Genomic DNA, 15,036 nt, shown 5'->3' with positions numbered 1-15,036 from the left:
GAATGGTGGTTGTTGGGAGCTTCTGCATGTAGTGGGCAGCTTGAGAACTTTGTCATTAACAAAACTCGATATCTTCTATTAGAGATAGCATGCAATAGGCATAGGAAAACTTGCAGTGCACACACTGACATCTTTAATTTTTATCCTAGTAGTAGGACAAGGCAGTTTATTCTGGATATGGAGGTATTTCAGAATATGATCAGAAGTCCTCTATAGCTCCTCATGTGTTTGGAAGCTTAGAATTTCTTGTTTTACTTTTTAAATTCTGTTAGTTTAAGGACTTGAGCTGATAGCTGCCCTGCACATGTAAGCATAAGGCTACAGTGATCTCAATTTTAAATACTTGGGGTTTTTTTCTTGAACAAGAATAACAGAGCTGATTGGATACCATCCAGAGGAGCTGCTGGGTCGTTCAGCATATGAGTTCTACCATGCCTTGGACTCAGAGAGTATGACCAAGAGTCATCAGAACTGTAAGTCACATTCTTATTTTTCTTTGTCGTTTGCATGTAAAACATAAATTGTGGGTACCTCAATAAATAGTTGAAAATCCAAGTGCATTTTGTGTGCAGATACTCCCCAAGAGCAGTATTTACACCAGGTTACTGTGCTTGTCTAGCTGAAATCTGCTGCTGGTCCTTCCAGAAGGTCTGGGTTTTGCCATAATTAAAACTAAACTTGGATGTTAGAGAGAAGAATCGCTGTCTATCTAAGGTATAGTGCAAGGTTCAGCTGAAAATTTGAAAAGCTGAGTTAGGCAGTTCTAGCCTGGTGGGAAGGGCAGTTCCTGGTGGTCAAGAGAATTTGGATTGTTCAAAAAGAAAAGAGAAGGTATCAGGACCTAAGTGATGACTGAAGGACCTCCCTTCAGTACTTGAAGGGAGCCTACAGGAAAAATGGAGAGGGACTATTTACAAGAGCATGTATGACAGGATAAGCATGAATGGCTTCAAACTGAGAGAGGGTGGGTTTACATAAGATATTAGGAATGAAGTCTTTAGTATCAGGGTGGAGAGGCACTGGAACAGGTTGCCCAGAGAGGTTGTGGTTGCCCCATTCCTGGAAGAGCTCCAGGTCAGGCTGGATGGGGCTCAGAGCAGCCTGCTCCAGTGGAAGGTGTCCCTGCCTATGGCAGGGGCTGGAACTAGATGGTCTCTAAGGTCCCTTAAAGATCCCAAGCCATTCTGTGATTATCTTTCTTGTGTGCTGTTGGACTCAGCAGACAGAGCTGAAGGGAAACAGGAAGAGCTTATTGCAGTGGTTTTTTGAATGTCTCTCTTTTGCTACCAAATAACAACTATCTTCCCATCCAAAGTAAAATAATTGGATTTAAATCTTCACTCTCTGTCTTTAAGAGTTTGTGCTTTGGCTGGAGACAAGGTAGTGCATTCATGTACAAAAATTACAATTCCCACCCTTGGCTGTTACAGCCCCTGAACCAGTTTATTGGAGAGTTCTAACCAGCACATCACTAAAACCTCTGCAGATGCTCTTTTAATAGAAACAAAGCTAAAAAGCTAGGCTGGAACTTGCAAGATCAAAAACAAACCCCCCACACCTTGTAGTTGCTGTGATGAAGGCCTCTGTCCTGAGGAAAAGCCCATGACTTAGGTCACGTCTACAGGGAATTGGCCACCAAATAGACTTACAGAAAATATTTCTGTACTTCCCAGAGAAAAGTTGCAGCAAAGAATAGCTGTTTGACCTTAAGGGGTTAGCTCCAATGGCAAAGATTCAGGACAGTTTTAAGTTGAAATGTTTTTTGAAAAAGTGTTTGGCAGCGATGAAAGTTGTCTGCTGTAAAACAGTGTTGATATGAATCATTCTTTTTCCAAAGCTGCTTAAAAGAAAAACTAGATCAGCCCATACTCAGTGAAAGTCATCTGGGAATCTAATTTTTTAAAATTGTTTCTTAGGTAATATGTTAGTGTTTTTACCAGTAAAAATGAATAAGTAATATTTATAGATAGGATGTTAATATCCTGTGCTGGGCTATTGAAAGTCATCCTGTGAAATCATGGGGTGTGTTGCACTGGTGTTTTTGAATCACTAAAGATTTCTAAGAATGGGACACTACCAGGGAGGGAATAAAATGGGAGCTGGCAATGCATTTGGTAAGAGGAAGGGGAGGGTGAGCAAGCCCTTGTTGGTTATCCCCATCTAGTTAATGAAATGGGAGCACTGAGTTACTTGTCCCTGTAAAGATTTCTGGAGAGTTTCTAGGACCCACTGTGAGCAGGCATTAAGAGATGTTGCTCCTCATTCCAGCGATTCACTTACCCTCCTGTAGTGCAGGGTGTGTGTCCAGATGCCATCTGTGCCCACTGAAAAGGCCCATGTCCTACAAACTTGCTGCAGGGTGCAAGGTCTGATCAAGAAGCAGAATGAGGGCAAGAGTAAGTCTTAGAGGGGTGGTGTTACACCAGTAAAAGTCCTCAAGGCACTGCACATGTTATAAATGTTTAGGATCAAACTATTCCTTAGAATTTATGATAGTACAGGATCAGCAAGGGTTAGGTTTTTACTGTTGGAAGCACAGGACCAAAGTCTATTGCTGTGATAAATGTGATTTCCCACAACAGTTTAAATTGCCAGCAAATTTAGTTTTTCTAAGATAAAATAGTTCCCAAGTCTTCTGGGACCATCAGGCTTCTTACCAAGTCAGGGAAAAACCACAAAGACAAAGTAACAGCAAGCTATGACTTTAAAAAACACAGGCAAACCCTTCAAATAGGAAATGCCTGGATTCCATTATGTGTGCCATTGAGATGCTGTGTAATGCAGGGTAACCAAGCAGGTCTAGAGCTTATGCAGACTTACTCATTCTTCCAAGAACTTATTCATTTTCCCATTGTCCTTTTGTACGTGGAAATAGCCTCAAAATTCAGGTTCAGCAGACTTGCATTTATTAAACAACAATTTTATTAGAAATATGCTATATATAGAGTATATCTCTTTGCAATAATGCAGTCATCAATTCTGACAGTGCCCACCAGTTAGCAGAAGTTCAGAAAACCTTCTAAGGGAATAATGGTTTTGTGTTCTATTAAATTCTTCCCTGCCTTCCCCCTCTCTCCACACAAAGACAAAGAATATAATTGGAGCCTATTTCATTGACATGTAACTAGTTCTGTACAGATATAGGTAATGTATACCTTATAAAAAGTAAAAATAAAATAACTAAAGAGACAAGTGAGAAGTTCACTCTGAAGGCAGAACCTTAAGTGTAGCATTGATAACAAAGTCAGCAGTTACAAGTGTATTAGTAATTTATGAGATTACCCCATGGAGGGATTCTGCTGTACTTTATTATATCAGAACATGACATGCTTTGAATAATAATAATAAAAAAGATTAAAGCAGTAAAAAGCTTCTTTGTAATGTAACAGGCGCCTACACTGTGACTCTTATTGATGAGCTGATGATTAGGAAGCAGTGTAATTATGTTTCACAAGCAGAGCAGAACAGTCCAGTCACTAAAACACTTTGAAAGGAAAGCCTTTTGATTTTGTTCCACCAGAAGTATTTAATCAATAAAAGTAATGTTCTACTTTGTCTAAATAAATTAAATGAAGGATGATTAAATACTCCTAGGAAGAAAACAAACAAACTTCAGAAATAGAAGGATAAACACAGCAACAATTATCTGCAAAACAGTTGTTGTGTTTCACAGGCCTGGATTTGTACATTTGTATGGTGGCAATGTAGGAGAGGCTGACAATAAATAGCTTCCTTTAATAGCCACATTCACAAGAAGTTTTTCTGCAAAAAGACCACAGTATCAATTTTCCAGTCCTCCTGAGTCAGATTGTGTTATTTCTAGGGCATTAGTTTGATGGCATACTTCTTTTGGATGTAAAAGCTGTTTAAAAGGAAAGGTTGCCAATGTGTGGTCAAAGGTTTAGTTCAGCCAGTTCCCACTTCTGCTGCTATTCAGTATGACTATAACTGCTTACAAATACAAGCTCTTACTAGTGCAAGTACTGCTTGTCTACTCCAGCCCTAATTTTTTTGTCATTGATCGACATTATTTTTCCTTCACTGATAGCTTTGAATTACAACAGACAGGACATGATAAAACTTTACATCTCACAAGTCCAAACCTACAAAACTCATTCTCTGCAAATACTGCGAAATACTGGGGGGGTAGCAGGGCTACAGCTTTCACCCTTCAAACATTTAGAAGCTTTAAACCAAATTTGTACTATTGTCAGTTATTATTTGAGAAACACAGGATAGTTCAAAAGACATAAACATTATTTGATATGGTGATGTGTTTCTTCTAGGGTGTTAATTCCAAGCTCTTGCAGAGGAGCTACACAGTTCAAGGAGAGGGAGAAATATAGTGGTTCAGCTTTTTTTCTTGTCTAGACAAAGCAGTCCTGTTTACTATTCTTAATTTTTATACCTTTTTTTTTTTTAATATGTCAATTATCAAAAAATCTTAGTGAATATAGCTTTTAAATAATCTGATTTTTATATTTATTGATTACCTAAATAAGGAAACTGTAGTTTCCTCAATAAATTCATTTTTCTACACATCATTTTGGGAGCTCAAACTGAGACACTTCTACAACAGGGTCTCAAGAAACATGCAGTCAGCAGGCATTATTTGAGAGTTGAGATATTATATTAAATTTTTTTAATTCCTCATTCTCATCTGAAGGTTCAGAACATCTCAAGAACTCAAATGCCAGAATTCAAATTTTCAGTCTTGAGTAGAAGCCTCAAATGAACATCCCCTTTCATGTTTAAAATGGCTGAATTTCCCCAAAGTTAAGCCCATCCCTTGTCCACAAATGCCTCGGTGCACTTCTGCATCATGAAAACACAGCGGTGGGCGTATTTCAAACAAGTGGTACATGCTGCATGTTCCTGTCCTGATGCATTATTTGTATCTCTGCCCCCTTTTCTCAGTGTGCACAAAAGGTCAAGTAGTGACGGGCCAGTACCGGATGCTGGCCAAGCACGGGGGATACGTATGGCTGGAGACCCAGGGAACAGTGATTTACAACACCCGAAACCTGCAGCCCCAGTGCATCGTCTGCGTCAACTACGTGCTGAGGTGGGCTCAGGGCACGCACGGATGCCTTCACGGGCTGGAGAGTGGCAGTATCTGGAGGAGCTTTTCAAGGGTCTATTTATTCAGCCTTGTTGTTCTGAAATCACTTTAGTCATGTTTGTTCAGTCTTGTTTACTGATGTTAGACATCGATGAAGAATGTGGCATGCCTGTTCCCATAGGCGCTGTTGAAATACACCGCAGCCTTTCTCCTCTGCAGAGCGGCTGCAGTGCTCATCTGACAGAGTGTAAGGTCTGCAACGAAGATTTTATTGTGTAACACAACTGCTAATGTGTTTTGTTTTGCTAATGATGTGACCAAGAGATAAAACTGAGTAGGAATTGTATCATATGTTGCTAGGAGAAGCTGTTTACAGCCTTAAAAATCAGGACCAATCAAAAGTTTTGCCTTCATTTGGCAAAACTCAAGTATTTTTGCTCCTGGTTGGGGCCAAAATAGGAAATACTTATTTGAGTGATAGTCTTGGTCATTACAGCCTCGATTACATCCCTTTAAAAAGCAGAGCAACAAAGCCCTGAGTATTCCCACAGAAGTCCTGACCACACTCTGTGCGTCATCCGAAATGGTGGTGCTCAGCAACGCTGGAACTGTGCCTCGCCTGTCGAGAGCCTGGCATGCATCTGGGAAGCCAAAATGCTCCTATAGCCCCAGCTTGAGACACTTTGTGCTGCCTGCTTTATCCATCTTTAAAGATCTTTCATATTCGTGGTAAAAAATGCCTAAACCTATTCTCTCTCTCATTAGTGAAATTGAGAAGAACGATGTTGTGTTCTCCATGGACCAAACAGAATCACTCTTCAAGCCTCACCTGCTGACAATGAACACTGCCTATGACAGCAGTATCCCTGCATCAGAGAAGAGTGACTTCTTGTTTACTAAGCTAAAGGAAGAACCAGAGGAACTTGCTCAGCTGGCACCAACACCTGGTGATGCCATTATTTCCCTGGATTTTGGTTAGTATTTGTATAAATTATTTTTGTGCAACAAAGAACCACATGTGAGCCTACATTTAGAAACTTAATAGACAAGGTCTGTTTGCTGTGAGTACAAATTGGGAGTAATGGCTAAAAGAGCCCACATGCTCACACCAGTGGAAAATTTCTGTGAATGAGAGCAGAATCAGGCTTTCTTGCTGACTAAATAACGTGCATTAAGTCTATGCCAACATATTGTCATGGCAACTAGGAGCAGTGTTTACTTTTAATGAATAGCTGCAGTTATATCATAACACTGCACCAGCTAAAAGTATTCATTCATATTGTTAAAACCCCATCCAGGAACACAGAAGTTTGAGGAAGCCCCTGCCTTCACCAATGCTGTTTTGACACCAAACAAAGCATGGCCAGTGGAAGTGAAAAGCCACCCTGCTCAAGGTGAAACACTGACAATACCATCCTTCACAATGCCTCAGATTGCACCTGGCAGCAGTACTCCAAGTGCAAGCAGCAACAGTAGCTGTTCCACGGTAAGAAGAGATTAAAAAGCATTAAAAGTATGTTATGTTTTGTATGAAAATCTCATCAGTATATGTATACAGAATTTTTGTGTTGGAAGTCCTGTCTCCCTGCTTATTAGCAAGGCCAAGAGTATCTCTATCCTTCCTATACTGCATCATGCCTTAAGAATTAATAGCCAAACTAGCAAAGGGGAACAATACCCTGGCTTCACATTGCAGTCCTCATTGTCTCTCAGCTGTCCCTCAGTAATTACTGTAACATATAAAACAACTAGTAGGAGAACATGCTACCATCTTTCATAGAGTTAGCCTTATATAAAAAGCCAATGTAAAATTGTCTGCCCCAGACCCACCTTCCTTTTCTTAAGTAGAAGCTTTAGCTTTTAGGAAGCTTAGCCAAGTCAGGCTTTTGAGAGCAGCTCTTTGGAGCTTCCCACTGAAGAAATGAACATGCTTCCACAGCCCTGCCACCAAGAGCTGGAGCCACTCTTACCCGAGGTCATCCAATCTTAAGAAAAGCATGGAGGTATTGCTAAGCATCTTCTTTCTTGACAGAAGTATTTAATGGTGTACATTTCTTGTTTCTGGTCTAAGTTGCCAAAAAGCATTTAAAATAGGATGACATCTAGATTCCTGTAATAGGTGCTTATGTTTTGTACTGACAATTTTGTATCAGAGAAAAGCTTCTGATAGAAGTGGACAGTTTTGTGTTCTGAGCACACTAAATGTACTGTCTGTCCATTCACTTCTCGTAGGAAAGATGTTACTGAATAACAGCATGGTGTAAATGGCATGATGCTAAGCCAGTACTGTGGTTGTCTTCCTGCTTACAACAAAATGTTATTTCCATGCAGCCCAGCAGCCCAGGAGATTATTACAGTTCTGTGGATGAAGATTTTAAGATCGAGGTGATTGAAAAACTTTTTGCCATGGACACAGAATCAAAAAGTCAGTGCACCTCCCAGGTAATGAACTATCTCTTCCAAAAGCCACCAAGATCAGTCTCCTGCTAGTAGACAATACAGCTGCATGTTGTGTGTGCAGATATTGGGATGCAGCATTTAAACTGCATTTGCACATGCACACCAAATCTTTGATGCACATTAACAAAACAGTGCACCTCCAAAAGCTGCCATGTCAATCTCTGTCCCTAATTCTCTGAAACACGAGGTTTGGAGTGTCACTGTGGACTGTGGTGACACTGCTAAGAAAGAAGAAAGGATCACCAGAGAGCTTTCAAAACTTGGAAGGTTTTGTAGATTGGATAAGGAATATAAGCAGCAGCAATTTGTTATTAAATCCAGCCAAATGACTAATGAGTAAACATCCTTTCTAGAACAAAATAAACTAATTCTTGCGAAACAACAAATGAGGGAGGAATGCCCCTCATAACACACATCTCCTTTAACTACAAAATGAAAACTCATTTTAGGTATATGCTTCCTCTTTTGCCTCTTGGAGATTTTCAGAGAGACTTGGAAATTACACATAAAGTAACACAGTCTCCATCTCCTGCATTCTAATAATGATGTAAGTGTAGAAATTTCCCCTATGAATAAATAAACCCACTATTGCAACATTACAGCAAGTGAGCTAGTGATTAAAAGGTGTGGGCCTGATTCAGCATACTTAATCAAAATGCCTTTGTGAAGAGCTTATACTTTATAGTCAAGAGAAAGGAACAGGCACTGCTGATTGGAAGCACAGACCTCACACTCATTTTATCTATTAATCCTACAGAAAGTTTGGGGCCCAAATTAGGTACTTCTATTTCCAGCACAATTTGCAGGCTTAGGTAGGCTGTAATCTATGTTCTGAAGAAATTTCATCTTAGTCTGGACATAGAAATGAAAGCAAGAGTGGACAGATAGGAAACAAATGTGGAGCAGGATGAAATTCACTACAAGACTTTACATGTACAAACTTCAGTATTGTCAGATTCAGCATCTGCTTGCTCAGGTGTGTCCCACCACATCAGCTGCTTTGGTGAGGAAAATGAATATTCTAAAAGTGTTGCAGGGATGTTATGAGCTGATTGAGGGCCAGCATTGATTATCCTCTGTGTTCAGCTCTGGTCAAACCAAGAGAAGTGAATGTGGGTATGATTAGTCCTCCAAGAAAAAAGAATACAGAGTTAAGTGTGATAGTGTCCTTCTGGCTAAATTTTTTCAACCCTCACATTTTTAGACACCTTTTTTTTATGTGGCTGGATTATGAGAAAGCTGTGTTTTCTATTTTAACATGAAAAAGCCTTAGGTCGAACTACATGCCACATGTTGTAGAGTCTTGGCAGACAAGTTATTCAAAGCTTAGTGAAACAATATCTACTTCAGATCACAGTGATGCTGGAGGCTGCATGCAAGCTGCTTTAACAAAGATTGCTCCTCTGGGAGGTTTCTTCCTTCAGTTTGTTGTCTAAATTTTGCTGCTGATGTTATGAACATGTATGCTAGCATAGAAATAAGACATCTTTAAACAGGAGTTGGCCAGTTTCATTAGGTAAATTTGGCATACAGTGATTTTCAACTTTGCATATATTAGTATTCCAGCTCGCACTAACTGCCACAACTATGTAACTTACAGTTTCTTTATGAACTTACTTTATCTTTGCACAGACTGACTTTAATGAACTGGACCTTGAAACGTTGGCTCCTTACATTCCTATGGAGGGAGAAGATTTCCAACTCAGCCCCATCTGCCAAGAAGAAAGTCCTCTCTCTGAAAGTGCACAAAATACCCAGCAGAGTCTAAGTAGCATGAGTACCATCTTCCAAACTCTCGCTCCTACTTCACAGAATCAATTCCTCACAGAGAAATATTGCCCACAGCTATCAAATGAAAAAATTAACTCTGGTCATGGCTCCCTGTCATCGATGTTCTTCAACAATACAAGGTCATCACTGCCACCATACCATGACCAAGCCAGCACTCCCCTGTCTTCAATGGGAGGAAGACCAAATACCCAGTGGCCACCTGATCCCCCATTAGAATATGTTCCTGCAAAATGGAGACTGATGGATAAATACTCAGGATCCCTATTGAGTTCCCCCTCAGGCCCACCAATAACTTCTCAGAGGGTGCCCATATATAAAAAAAGGTACGTGTTTCTGTGGTATAACTATGTATATTTACCCAGAAAATATTTTGGGAAATGAGAAGGGTGATAATCTTGAAAATCATTTTTTCTCAATTCAGCTGAAACAATTTGTTGTGATAGGCATCAGACTGTAGCTCTGGGGAAATTAATGTGGTGCTCTCCCAGTGGCAGTGAGTCTGGAGGAAGCAGAAGTGGGCTAATTTTTCATTGCCTGTAAGGATACGCAAATGAATTTCCTGCTGGTCCAGTTAAAATTACACCAGTAATTTTGCAAAGCATGCTTGACTTTATGCAATTAAAAAAAAAAGACTTATTGGTCCAGCAGTAGCAGGGACATACATGTATTTCTTACCTTGCATATATTTTCTGCACAACAGAAAATGGGGGAGAGAGAGGAATAAAAACAGGATTGCTGGCATATATAAATACTTCAGCCAAGATTTAAGTTACAGGGTCTTTTTCTACAACCCTTTTGTTTGCTTTCTTACACATGTGAACAGTATGCAATGACATGTAGATCAGAGGGTGCAGTCCTAGGAGTTTCTAGTGTCATAGCTGGAAGTTTCTCTGCAGCTCTTGAGTTTTTAATGCTACTCACACTGACATGTTCAAGAAGTACATAAAATACCAATAGTCATTTCAAAACATGAAATTGTACAGTTTGCTTTTTGGGATTACTTGTTGTCAGAAATACTAGTGTCTGAATATGCATCTGGAAAGAAAGGGTTTGTCCCCAGTCAACAACTCGTGTGTTCATACTTAGTATGTAAAGCAAGGCTTCAAATGCATGGCTCTCAAATCCAGTTCTTAAGAATTACATTACTTTCTTTTCCACAGTATTTTTTTGTCTGCTTGGAGATCCCTACAGGCTGTTTATGCTAAATTTTCATAAGTCTTTGATCCCAAACGTCAAAAGTTTCTAAAGATGGTGGGATGACTAATAAAAGGAAATAAAAACATTTGATGTTTGAGATCTGTCCACTGCCAAAACTCAGATACCTTAAATGTCCTTAAATGAAAGAAGAATCTCTATAAATGAACCAGATTATTTCAACTGGCCTTCCTTCTTTGTGCACTCACAAAGATCTCCTCTCCACAGGCCCCTGGATGCTTTTGGACAACGAGGCATAGATATAAACCCAGCAAGACTTGCTCTGTCTAACAGTTTGAAACTGAAGCGACAACTGGATTATGAAGAACAAGCCTTGCAACAGCTGAGTGGGGTAATTACAACAAATACATTCCCTTCACAACTTTGGACTCACCGTGGTCATTAGTGTAATTGTTTGTTTTGCTTCCCTTCTCATTCTAGGGAGATCCATCTGTCATTAACCCATCTCACTTAATGTGGAAGAGAATGAAATTTCTCAAGGGGGAAAACTGTTCCTTGGTTACAGAAAAGAAATCTCTCAGCACAAGTGTTCTTACTGGTAAGACAAAAGAAAGTGGTTTTGCAATGTTACATATTGAAACACCATTTTAAGACAGGCTGAATAGGGAAAAAAGCTCTTTCAAAAGGAAATGTAAATAAGCTCTGTAAATATTATACTAAGCTAAAATTCAAGATCAAGTTCTGTCACTAAGAGCTGAACAATTTAAAGGTACATTTGATAAATACCATTTAGTTGGTTTCACATATGTTCACACACTTGCTTTGGAGGGAACAGAAATCAGCTTAATGGAGCTGTGTTTACCTCCTGCAGATCCAAGGTGTGAATATCTCAGAGCTTGAACAGATACTGTTTCTCTACAACACTGTGTTTCCTTACACAAGCATATCTTGACTACTGTATGGCTGCTAGAGCTGGGGCTGTTTCTAGACTTTCTTTGTGCTAAGATGCAGATTTGCCTATGCTGTAACACCATCACTTCGAGGTTCATTTTGCTTTGGATCACTATTATCTGCTATAATTATTAGACTGGCTCAATTTAACTCTTATATTCTTACTATTTAAATAACAGATGAATTTTTCTGTAACTCAAGAGGTTTGAGCCAACCAATGAATCAACTGCAGCAACAGCAGCAGCATCAGCATCAGCATCAACCCACCTGTGACAGTCTGGGTGAGAATTTGAAAGCAGGAGCGTTTCCCCCTCTGTTTTACAGTTCCCATTGTCAGGACTACAGTACCCAGCCAGCTCATAAAGCGTCAGGTAAGAGCTGTCAAACACAGAGATTGGAAAATGCTGGTATTTTGTTCCAAAACCCACACTTTTTTTTGTCATAAAAAACAAATTATAAAAGTCAAAATATAGCACAAAAAATTAGTTTTGTGGTTTAGCATGAAACTGTAGTGTTTACATTTATAATATATGAGAAAAATATTTTTATCCTTCATATCAGTTAAACTTAACACCTTTTCACCTTGGAGGACCTGTTATCCTCCATCCATACTCTTGTCTTGTGATGGAAATTATTGTACTTTTTATTGTAGAACTTAGCTGCAGCATTGATATGGAAGTTTGTAAGTTAAAGGGGTGGATCTGTTCTTTATAATACATGGGAGGAGCGGTGTCAAGTCAGAAACCGTGTCTATTACTACAACTTTCCTCATCTGCACCAACACAGCTTTTCTCAGAACAATCTCAGTTGGGGGGCAGATGTGAAAACCTGCACTTGTTTGTGTGACACCCTTTCAGCAGTTTAAGGAGGGGCAGAGCACAGCCTTGCTCTGACACGTGGAAATGCTGCTGGTTTGAGGCACATTGACATAAAACAGAACGAAACCGGCGCAAACAGAGGCGGTGGGAGGAAGCCAGCGCCCTTTCAGGTCTCAGCACTTAACTCACTCCCTGCTGTGTTGCAGGTCTGGCCAGCCGCCTGCTGGGGCCCTCCTTTGAGCCCTACTCGCTGCCCGAGCTGACGAGGTATGACTGCGAGGTGAACGTGCCGGTGCTGGGCGGCTCCACGCTGCTGCAGGGCAGCGCGCTGCTCCGGGCGCTGGACCAGGCCACCTGAGCAGCCCCAGCACCCCACACACTGTCCAAACAGCTGCCTTTCAAATGTATTTTTGCAAGTAGACAATTTCTAATACCAGTACACTTTTACAGGATTTTACGTAGATATCGAACCTGTCCACGTTACCAAATAGTGGCCTTTTGAAGTTACTCACTTTATTATTCATATTAAAGAAATACATCTACTGTATTTTCTCTATTGCAATTAAAGTGGTGTTTAGAGAGTTTGATTACCCTCCCCTTATCTCGTTACCTGTAATTTATATTCTGAATTTTTTTTTTTCAAATTTCATGCTAATAAAAAGCTGTGGTATAAATGCCTCATCATGTGATACTTTGGCTGCAGTACTGCAAAGATATATTTTTATTGCCAAAGATGAATGAAACAAATTTGATCTCCAACCACAGTTTTTTTGTTGATCTGCCAAATTAAAATCCTTTGAGTCTTTATATTTTTCAGCATTTATTTTATTGTAACTTTAATAACTTTTGGAAAAGCATACTAAGGAAAAATCCCAGCCTTCTGCCTCCCATCCCTTTCCTTCCTTTTTATACACTTTGTTGAAAGAAATGTGAATGGTGAAATGCAATGTTTGTGGGTATCTGTGAAAGTTGCACGTTTTAAGCTTTTTTCCTCAGAAGCAAACCACATTCTCAGCTGCCTTAACCTGGCTTGCTCTACAGCCAAGGGAGTCCTACAGATTTACCCCAGTGGAGGATTTAGGCCTGTGTTTTCATTTGTGTTGAGGTTTCTTGTTTTGTTCTTTGTTGTTGCCTTTATTTTTTACACAAAACAGATTCTTTTTAATTATTATCTCTCTCTGGGTCAGTTGTTCATCATCTCTTGGTACTTTTGCTGTATCTATGACACAATTACTTTAAGAGCTGTTTCTGCTAGAAACTTGTAGTATTTGTTATGATGTTGCTGATATTTCAGGAATTGGAGCAGTGGCTCGTACTAACACCTCTGATTGATGTTACCCTTTTTCATTTTATATGCTAGCTATCAATATAATTGCAATATTGAATCCACAAATCTCAAAATAGTATTTCCCACTGTATTAAGCTAACTCAGTTATAATTAGACAAAAAGAATTAGGAATTGCATAGTGAGATGAATAGCCAGCAGGGAGGTCTCTCATTTTTACTTGCCTTACATTAATCAGTAGCTAAAAAGTCATTAAAAGGCAGCCAGACATTTTCAGAGCTCCTTTCCAACTATCATTAATTGTCGTGCACATATTTGAAAAATAGGGCTCTGAATGCTTTCAAAGGGTTTTGAAACTTTAAAATTACATCTCTAAACAGCAAAAAATATTAGAATAAAAGGCAGATGAGCAGTTCTGACTTGAAAATACATACAGACTTAGATCTGTGTTGGGATCTATCTTGTTTCCTCCACTGGTATAAATCACTGTAGATTCACTGAAGAAAATGAAACAGTGGCAAAGTACTAAAGGTAAAAATCTGGCCCAGAAACTCGGAACAAAAATATATTTTTGAGACTTCTGACTCTGCTGAAGCCTGGTGTATAAAATTGCTTTATATCATGCACTGACACTTGCATAGAGAGAGAGAGCCTTGGGTTCATAAAGCACTTCATTGTGTTAAGCAAGTCTTAACCACACGAGAAAAGCTGAAGACCTTTTTGTTATGGGTACATGATGTAAAAAAAATATACTCCCTATTGTAGGCAATCTTTCAAGAATTTATTACAAAAACTAATCTACTCGTAAAGTGAAGTTACTACTGTGTGAAAAAATTTATTGTAAGCATCAACAGATGATGAAAATTGGCCATCCAGATTTGACAAATTTGCAGTGGCACAGACTTTAAGGCTTAAAGGATTAAAGACACTTGAATACTGCTCTTCTGTTTCTTATTTGTGTAGTTTCAGCATTAAAAATGTTATACCCTAACAGTTTACTAAAACACTCTGAAAAAATATTCCATGTCTTAATATTAATCATACTTTTTATCATAATTATTTCATAATCTATATTGCTGAATTCTTATTGACAATATTATAACTGTATGGGAACTTTAACTTGATAAGGAAATGTATTTTGACACTGATACCTTATTAAAGTATACTGATCCTAAATTCTTTGTGAGTCATTTGCTATGAATTTGTTATTTGTTGTATCATTGTAAAACAAAAGTATTTATTAAATTATTTATAGAAAATAAAGGTTTGCATTCATCTTTGAAGACTGAAAGAACAATCAAATGTTACCCACGTTTGAGAGCTGGGAAGGAGCCTGCCAAAGGTCCATACTATCCACAAGTTTATAGAGTTGGCCTGTCTTTCCTCCAATGAAGAATTAATGCCCTACAGACCACAGCCCTTCTGGAATTTGTCCTATGGCTCAGACTGCTGCTTCCAATTCAAAACTGTGTTCCTACCTGAGGAGATGAGGGTGCCTTAAGTCCACTAAATCA

General features: G+C 39.2%; 1 protein-coding gene across 1 annotated transcript in view; it reads left to right on the top strand.

Moving 5' to 3' along the window:
* EPAS1 (endothelial PAS domain protein 1) overlaps nt 1-14,785 on the top strand; it is a 75,778-nt gene extending 60,993 nt beyond the window's left edge. The window contains exons 7-16 of the mRNA XM_079298020.1: nt 367-473; nt 4,918-5,065; nt 5,828-6,036; nt 6,361-6,548; nt 7,394-7,504; nt 9,155-9,636; nt 10,736-10,859; nt 10,949-11,066; nt 11,599-11,790; nt 12,444-14,785. Coding sequence (XP_079154146.1) covers nt 367-473; nt 4,918-5,065; nt 5,828-6,036; nt 6,361-6,548; nt 7,394-7,504; nt 9,155-9,636; nt 10,736-10,859; nt 10,949-11,066; nt 11,599-11,790; nt 12,444-12,595 — 1,831 coding nt within the window. The 3' untranslated portion in view covers nt 12,596-14,785. The remainder of the gene's footprint in view (nt 1-366; nt 474-4,917; nt 5,066-5,827; nt 6,037-6,360; nt 6,549-7,393; nt 7,505-9,154; nt 9,637-10,735; nt 10,860-10,948; nt 11,067-11,598; nt 11,791-12,443) is intronic.
* Nucleotides 14,786-15,036: the final 251 nt, after the last annotated feature.

Source organism: Erithacus rubecula (assembly GCF_903797595.1).
Source record: "Erithacus rubecula genome assembly, chromosome: 2".
Lineage (NCBI taxonomy): Eukaryota > Metazoa > Chordata > Aves > Passeriformes > Muscicapidae > Erithacus > Erithacus rubecula.
This window is presented reverse-complemented; position numbering and strand designations above follow the sequence as displayed.